The sequence below is a fragment of the Ciona robusta genome, chromosome 6 (assembly GCF_009617815.1).
Source record: "Ciona robusta chromosome 6, ASM961781v2".
Taxonomy (NCBI): domain Eukaryota; kingdom Metazoa; phylum Chordata; class Ascidiacea; order Phlebobranchia; family Cionidae; genus Ciona; species Ciona robusta.
Genome location: NC_143240.1, coordinates 4,660,300 through 4,669,313, shown reverse-complemented (window position 1 = coordinate 4,669,313; position 9,014 = coordinate 4,660,300). Strand labels below are relative to the sequence as shown.

At 35.0% G+C, this 9,014-nt stretch overlaps 1 protein-coding gene across 2 annotated transcripts; it reads right to left on the bottom strand.

Annotated features, from left to right (window-relative positions):
• Positions 1-801: 801 nt before the first annotated feature.
• On the bottom strand, positions 802-7,682 carry LOC149735189 (uncharacterized). 2 transcript variants are annotated; one of them, XM_089879382.1, is made up of 12 exons: positions 7,306-7,682; positions 6,555-6,675; positions 6,171-6,282; positions 5,671-5,728; positions 5,228-5,383; positions 4,758-4,956; positions 4,260-4,428; positions 3,789-3,927; positions 3,267-3,489; positions 2,889-3,010; positions 2,363-2,580; positions 802-2,065 (listed from the first exon to the last, which is right to left on the bottom strand). In XM_089879382.1, the coding sequence occupies exons 1-12, from the start codon at positions 7,454-7,456 to the stop codon at positions 1,835-1,837; spliced, it is 1,899 nt and encodes a 632-aa protein (XP_089735508.1). In that variant the 5' UTR covers positions 7,457-7,682; the 3' UTR covers positions 802-1,834. The 2 variants fall into 2 exon arrangements, with proteins under 2 accessions (XP_089735508.1, XP_089735509.1); XM_089879383.1 differs by having other exon boundaries at positions 4,266-4,428; positions 7,306-7,678.
• Between the last annotated feature and the right edge of the window lie 1,332 nt (positions 7,683-9,014).

Below are 9,014 nucleotides of genomic sequence, written 5' to 3'. Positions count from 1 at the left end.
TTCACGTTTTCGCATGAAGCGTTGTTACGTCACAATGAAACAAACAGTGAAATCTTCGCGTTTGAGATTCTTTGTTTGTTCCATTATGACGTACTTCCCTATAATGCGACGATTATGACGTAACAGATAAATCAAATTAAACTTTGATTCATGCGTCACAATAGATAAGTTATTCGTCACAATCCAGTGTTTCCTTTATATTTTAAACAAAAATCAACAAAGCTGTCAATCTATAAAATACTATTTTAATTTTGGCTTCAAACCAAAAGGTTGTATACCCGGCAACACTGACATTTTTCTCATGTCCAAAATAATTTTACGATTTTTAAAATCGTTAAACTTCCGCGATTCGGGAGGAAATTCAAATATTCTGACGAAATAACGACCACTGTGACGTCATACAGACTCAGTGACGCAATAAACGTCTAAATTGGGAATTAGAATTTTATATTTCCGACATTTATGACGTAATAAACACCTAATTCTATCTGATTGTTATTTCCGCTACTCCTTTGTGACGTCACGATCGACTATTATGACTCACTATGGTACCTGTCGCTGTCACCGCGCTAATGTCGTCTCTTATTGTGACCAAACTTTTATAAGACTCGAGAAATCTTGAGAAAAAGTTTTGTGACGTCATAATTAAATACGCTTCTTACTCGCTGTGACGTCATAATGCGGGAGATTCTTTCGCGCGAAATTCGAATTCTGACTTTGATTCTAAAACTTCTGTATTGTTACGTCACATTCTCTTCAATGACCAAACATATTGACTATGACGTAACGATTGCAACAAAATAGAAATAATAGATTTTATTCTGTTTTAAAAGTCTACATGAATCAGTGTGTGTCTAATAATGTTTCTATGTTGGTGAGTATGGCTTGGGGGTGGGGTGGTAAAAAAATTGCAAAAAAGTGAAAATTAATTAAACTTTGTGCAAATGTGAGTTCATAAGGCAAGGTCACTTTGTTGAGATTTGAAAAACTCCGAAAAATCCAAAATTAAAAAATAATATGAAAAATATAAATATTTTCAAAATTTGAATAAGTTTTAAAAAAATTTAAAGAAGTTTAAAATTGATTGACAGTTTGTGATAATGTTAACAGTGATGCGCAATCAAAAATCACAGTGAACTGGCAACACTGGGTTGTCGCACAGTGAATTATAAGATTTTTATGGGACATAAACATAACATAAAACTGTGCGTGCAAATTAACGAATGAAAAATTAACATTAATTAAAATTAAGGTAGAACGTGATATCGTGAAACTACAAGCATAGGCGCCAAACCTGGGGTGGCAGGGTGGGCAGGGACACCCCCAATTTTCTACATTAATCGGTAAACATTACAACCAATAAGTTAGATTGTCTAACTATCCCTGCCTCCCCTGTGTTTATAAAGTTTGTCGCCTATGATTAAACTAATACAATATTGCAACAATGTGACGTACATGATAAACAAGGTACCAGCAAGTGTTATGTTAAAGTACGTACCACAAACTGGTATGTAAAAGCTAGCGTATATAAGCAGCTCTGCACGAGCTCAATAGAAATCTTATACCAACCATAGAAATATTATAGCGAGCCTAAAAGAGCAGATTTTACGGGAATTTCAAGATTTATCTAAACAGCTTTTACCCACTATCTAATAAGTAGCTAAATACCAAAAAGGAAAAATTAACATTTTCAGGAACATTAAATTCAATCAAAATGAACTGAAAAAATAAAAATTTAGGAAAAAAAAAACAAATTCGTAAAAATAAAAAAATTGAACAAATTTGAATAAAAACAGAAAAATTCAAAAACCTCGTAAAAAAGTAAAAATGAAGATCAATGAAGCATGACGGGCTTTGTGTTGAAGAATTGAACGTCGTTACCATGGAAACGTCCACCGGGGGTGAATAACGGGGGGTCGTCTGATGATGTCACTTGTTCACTCATGTGCGACGACCCCGGGTCAGGAAGGGGGTTTCCTGTTTGACCCCCACTATCATCAAAGGGGTCAACTGGCCCCACGTCAAGAGGGGGTAACGTGGCCCCGGAACCGTCCCATAGCGAACCCTGTGTGGAAACGCAGGTTATTGTAATATAGTCAACATTGTGCTTGGTTTGGGTTGAAACTTGGATTAATCAACCAGTAACATGGGTTAATCAACCAGTAATTTGGGTTAATCAACCAGTAACACGGGTTAATTGACTCCCATAATATCTACATATGTTATTATGATAACGCCATATAGTACAAGTTACCCTCATACACAGTATATAATGGTATTCCACAACTGTATATACATATGATACCCACAACTGTATATACATATGATACCCACAACTGTGTATACATATGATACCACCTACTTGTAACATGGAGAGATCGGCCAAACTTGAATCAAGGTCGATCTCGTTGAGGTTTTGTGTCGGTATCGAATCAACTAACGAACCAAACATACTCGAACCCCCTGATGATGAATGGGGGGAGGTGGTGTGTGATGTCATAGAGGTGGTGTGTGATGTCAGTGATGTGGTGTGTGAGGTCATAGAACGATTGTTAGGGGTTGAACTATTTTCAGGAGTGCCTAGGGTATATCAGGATAATGTTAATGCTTGGAAAAAACACAGGTTTTCTGGTTAATTTTAACACAAAAGTAACATCTCATATATAAGATACAATTGGCTGCATTCTCTAATTAAAAAAGATACTGATGATGTTATTTTACAGTAAACTATTTGTTAAGGGGAAACACGTGGGTTTTCGGGTCAGTTTACAAATAAAATGCATGGTAGCAAAAACAGTATATGGGCGTTGTCCCAACTAAACTAATTTTAGTTATTTCTAATGTTACAAAGTACCATACACGTGCTAATATCACCCTACTATACGTACCTATATGGTAACTATTATTGGGACAACCAAATAATTGTTGTGGTTGACGTTGTCTCCCCGTCATAAAGTGAAACGTAGACGAGTGGTTTGCTGCCACACGGTGGCCGGGTGTCATTGGTTGTCTGCAACACAAGGTGGAGCTAGTGGTAATGTGACTTACGTATACATACGTTTACATATAATGTGGGTGAAATAGATTTTCCGGTTATTGTTTATTGACCACAGGCAACCCATCAGTGAGCAATATAAACATAAAGCTTTAACCACAAAGTAGCAAAATTACTGTGGTAGCTTATATTTATAATATTTCCCCAACATACGTACAGTAGTTACTTACACAATATATAAATGGCTCGCTTATAATTTATAGACACCCACCTGTACTGTTGGGGTGGGTAGTGGTGTGGGGTGGTGGGTAACGACATTGAACCCCCCGGGTGTAAATGTTGTGGCGACCCCACACAAACAGGAGGGTACTGGTACCCAGGGTGGGGTCCAGGATGGGGTACGGACAACCCGTGCCCAGCCATGCTTAACATTCGACGACGCGTCGCTTCTTCATCGGATCTTCGTAATTCATCCATTTCGCGATCAAACTCCTCTGTGATGTCATAATATAATGGTGATGTGATGTCATTATATGTATTATGTTGTTGCTGCCAGGTGTATTATAAGTGTGAAAGTTGCCCCATTCTTCGCTATCACACTCAAGGAGTTGTGTTATTTTATAATAGATAACTATACACCGTACAAGTTGATACAAGAGTTATATATTAGACAAAGTTCACAAAACATTCAGCGGTATACCCTAAAAGACAATAACCATACAATTATTATTATTACAACACCTTATAGGAAATCAGTACAAAAATAGTTTATGTTAAATATAAGCCACCCTACCAGGATTCGACATGGACTTCCTGATCGCTTCCGGATCCTTCCGTTTCCACTTTTGTACTTCTTCCTCCATCTTACCAACCTTGGCGGGGTTCAACGCCCACAAACACCCCTTGCGTTGGGTGCCGTTGGGTTTCTCCACCTTCAAGTTTAGTATGGGGTATATTAACATGTTGTTATATTGCAGGGTTTCTACCTGTACTGTTAGCATTGCCAAACTGTCAAATACTCAACAGAAATACTAATGTATCATCTCTGGTGTTGACATCATATGTTTTAGCATCCCAAGTTTTAGGCTTAAATAGCTTTTTGCCTGCTGTTAGGTGTCTACACCCAGACTATTACCATTATGGTGTCATTTTGATCATTATTTATATATTAATAATAAAATTCCCTGACATCTGTCAAAAATTCTTAACACTAATATGTAATCAGATAAGTTGTTATATAAGTTAGGTCCCACAACCAACCTACCCCCACCTTTTCAAAGCACTTGTTCAGCGATAAATTATGTCGAACCGAATTCTTCCAACCATCGGGTGCTGTTTTAAAGTAAGGGAAGTTCTCCATCATGAAGCTGTATATGTCGGCTACGGGTAAACATCCAGACTTGCTGTTACGAAGCGACATCGCTATCAAACAACTGTGGAGGAAAAAGTAGGGGGGTTACGTTGTTATTACTTTTGGGGGGCAACGACAGTCTTCATAACACGGGTGTTCTGTTTCTATTAACGATAATGCAACTTGATATAAATATTTCATCTGTTCTTGTGTTGGTTTAAACTTTATTAATATTAATAACAAGCTACTAATGCAACACCGCCACCAGATAGAAAGTACATTACACAAGATATACAAAACTCTGAACACACCGCATGCTTGCACGGGTGCATGTAATGCATGTGTTTGATCTATATTACACAATACATGCAACACCTTGGTGCCACATAACGTGTACAACACATAACATACCTGTAGGAATATACTGGCTTCGGAAACACCTTCGGTTGTTGTTGTTGTTGGTACCGTTGATGGGGAAACCCCTCGTACCCCGACGAAGCCCCATACGGGGGTGGTGGGTAGGGGTGATAGGGGTATTGTTGCATGGGTAGTAGGGTACGATGGGTGACGCCATGTTGTTGGGTGGGGTGAAGCATGTAACGGGAGTGACCTGGGGGGGGGAAATATGATGTTTTGGTAAAAGACATAATGTGATTGTCGTAATATATAAGTTAATAGATTGTGGTAATGCAAAACCACCCGCAATGGTAGTGGGCAAGCAGCATCGAGCTTTAAGAGGCAACAAAGTAGAAAAATAACAGTTTTTTAGTTAAAACGCTTTTTTAGACCAACAAAACATATATTATATTTGAAGATATAGTATGTGGAATACAATATAGGTTATGCATATTAATTTGTAATATAACAGTTCTAAAACTTACCTTCTTGAGATGGGTTGGGTTTGATTGGTGTGTACCTTGGTTGGGGTGTGCGTTGTGGGTTAGGTTGGGGTAAAGTAGGGGTGTGGGGGTCAGTAGGGGTTAGTTGGGGGGTGAATGGGGGTTGGGACCCGCATGTGGTGAGAAGGGACCCAATACCTGTGTGATATAAATTTGATTAAAATTCAAATATTGGACACAAGTTGATTATTAATAGGTTACATTATGGTGCATACGTTCAGTAACAGTTTGTTGCAGTATCTTAATGAGCAGCTAATATGGAATACAGATGGCTGCGATCCTAAACAACATATAACTTTAACAGCCCTTGATCAGAAATACAATTCATTTATATTTTTCCCCCTACAATATCTACAGCACATAACATAGCCCAATATTACAACAACCAAACTTGGCTTATCTATAAATCATTCCAACCAACCCACCTGGCACCCCTTCATGCGTGGGTTGTTCCTCTCCATCGTTGCCTCGTCGTAGACTTTGCTGTCAATCAATAATTTATGTTAAAGGTCGTTAACTTAATGATGGATAGTTAAATAATAAATTATATTAACGAGGTTAATAACTTAACATTAGTATACTTAACAGTTTAAAATTAATAATTAATTTGTGTAACCTAATAATATAATGGCTGGTTGATTAGTAACTTATTATAATTATATAAACGGTATGTTAATATTTATTATCTAATTCTAATTATTCTCTTATTCTCGTTAACTTATATTTTACTAGATATAAATTACCAGACATGAATAAATTTGACATTATGCTAAGAATTTACAAAAAAAACAAATAGTTAATATATTTAGATAAATAGTCAAAAGTTACCAAAAACAACAAAACTTTTCCTGAAAAAATCAGAAAAAAAGAATTGTTATATATATATAAGTATATGCACTTTAATTTATTTGAACCTCCAACTAACCTGCACATCCACGGTGGTCAACCACGCCAAACTCGATAAATCGTTTTCACTTTTATGACTGAAGGTTGATTGTTTTGTCATAGGAGGTAATCGCTCAACCGTGAAGTGACCGCTGTAATAATTACCATTATGATGTCATATGATATGTTTCGTGAATCTGGTCTTAATTTAGCTAGCAGCTATCTTATGCAACATTTAAATAAGGGGTTGATGGTATCGGTTATTACACTATATATATCTCTCGTTTTGTTTGCTGCATATTTAGTACTTAATGTATTCTTCTGAATATTTCAAATACCCCAAAAAGTAACCTATCGATACCAACTACAACTAATGATAATCCTTGGCCTTCAAATTTATCTCCGGACAAATTAACTCTCATACCTAATCCCTGGTTGCGGTTCTTGTTTAATCTCATTCGTTTCTTCCATCAACATCGAGGGAAGTAATTCCAATCCCTCGCTCCTTCCAACACTAGGGGGGGTGTGGTATTCAAACGAGGTATCTGTAGGATGTTTATGTTAAATATAAGATATCTATGTTAAATATAAGATATTTATGTTAATATAAGATGTCTATGTTAATATAAGATGTCTATGCTAATATAAGATGTCTATGCTAATATAAGATGTCTATGCTAATATAAGATGTCTATGCTAATATAAGATGTCTATGTTAATATAAGATGCTTATGTTAAATATAAGATGTCTATGTTAATACAAGATGTCTATGTTAATATAAGATATCTATGTTAATATAAGATGTCTATGTTAAAATAAGATGTGTATGTTTAATATAAGATATCTATGTTAATACAAGATGTCTATGTTAATATAAGATGTCTATGTTAATATAAGATATCTATGTTAATATAAGATGTCTATGTTAAAATAAGATGTGTATGTTTAATATAAGATGTCTATGGTAATATAAACCATTCATTAAATCATATTCAATCCAACTGTTACAAAAACTAAACTTTCCAATTTTAAAGTTAATAAAACTCACAACATGGAAACTTATGAATATCCAATCACATATAATGCATTAAACTTAAACAACATTTACCCGCATAAACATGTTTTATATATTTCGATATATGTCGATATTCAAGTACAAACCTAACAACCTCACCTGTTGGGAAAACCAAACTTTCGAGTTTCGTTCCAGTTTTACTGAAAGAAGTCGTATTGTTTGTGTCAGGGTCCGATTGGTTGAGAATTTTGTTCATTTCAGAACGAAGGTCGCTTTGGATCAATTCTTCCAAGTCCGGTTCAAATTCCATGGTTATGTTGTGGGGGGGGGTGTTTTAGTTAGCTAAGCAGTTTTGGGGGTGGGGGTTTAGTTCATTTTTTTATGAAAGCAGCGAATTCAGTTTAAGCAGCACAACCCTTAAATAAAAATTTAATTTATTAATTAAAGTATTATGTATTTAACTTGACCTGTAGATACACTGTATTGTACATAGAATTGTGATGTCTATATTTTAAATATTCAATAATATTTTAATCCTATAGTTTATTCTTTTAATAATTTATACAAAGTTAACCTTAGTTATCTGATGAACTCCTATCATTCTGGTATTTAATGCATTAACATACTAAATTTTACAAGTATAAATATTAATTACTCAATATAACTTTTAATTCTAAGTAGCTTAATTAGCCGACCTTGCACACATACACTGCCTAATCTAACCCGGATAAAATGACCTAGAAAAACTAAAAACCGTCAAAACCTCGACATTGGTAAAAAAACATTGTTAACAGCCACTCATTAAGCCTACTTCGGCCCTCAAAGATTCAAAAACCCGAAGTCCCGAACGTTTTCAAAGGGGGGTCTTTAAATTTGAAAATCGCGTTTAAAATTTCCCAGCAACTACCACGTGATCGAACCCGCCGCTCTGATTGGTTGGAAATGTAAACAGTGTCAGGTATCAATGACTGCTACGTCACAGGGGAAGCACCGAGAAATAACGATGTTTTTGAAAATGAATTTAAAATCTTTAAAATAATATTTTGATTGGCAGTTTTGAGTTCTATCAGTTCATGTTTTATAATACAACAAAACTTGGGCGTATTTTAAATTTTGTAATGTTTTAATCGAGAAATTGAAAGTTTATTTGACAAATATTTTATGTAAACTATAAATTTTATCTGCAAAAGTATTTATTCATCACGCACTGTTTAAAGTATTTGATTTGAACTTGAATTATTCATACACATTACTATATTGGCGCAATCGTTTAGTACAGTCCCCAAGAAGTTAAAAGAAAATGTTATCTTCACACTGTTTCAAACGTCGACTGAAACGTTGGGAGAATAAGTAGCCGAAAATTTCTTTTTCCATTCGTTGAGTTTGGATTCGGTTCAAAATTATGGTAAGAAATTGACTTTTTAACCAATTTTAGGCATATTTTCCATGCCCTTTGAACATATTATACTAAAATATTGTTCGAACTAAAGTTTGAAACCAATTTAACCCGTTTAAAGCAGAAAAAATAACAGATTAAGTTGGATATAAACCGAAAACATTTTTAACGGATTTTATAAACATTACATTTTTTTTAATTTTATCGGAAAATTATTTTTTTTTTCATGTTTCTAACAGGCCGCAAACAAGACCTTCATTATTAAACGGCTCCTTGGCAAAAAACAAAAGCAGAACCGTCCCATCCCACAATGGGTGCGCATGAAGACTGGAAACAAAATCCGGTAAGTAAAAAAAACAACTTCATTTTTTATATTGCTAATTACTTGTGCTAAAAGTAAGTATATCATAAAAAAATCTGTTTAAATTATATTTTTTAAACCTGTTTTTGCGCGATAATGTAAACACTTGTC

What these genes read in the sequence shown, in the direction of transcription:
- LOC149735189 (XM_089879382.1), bottom strand. Translation starts at nt 7,456, where the DNA reads ATGGAATTTGAACCGGACTTGGAAGAATTGATCCAAAGCGACCTTCGT. An exon ending in AGTGCTTTGAAAAGGTGGGG is followed by an intron (nt 3,928 to 4,259) that starts GTAGGTTGGTTG and finishes CTAAACTTGAAG; the next exon opens with GTGGAGAAACCCAACGGCAC. An exon ending in CCGATCTCTCCATGTTACAA is followed by an intron (nt 2,066 to 2,362) that starts GTAGGTGGTATC and finishes GTTTCCACACAG; the next exon opens with GGTTCGCTATGGGACGGTTC.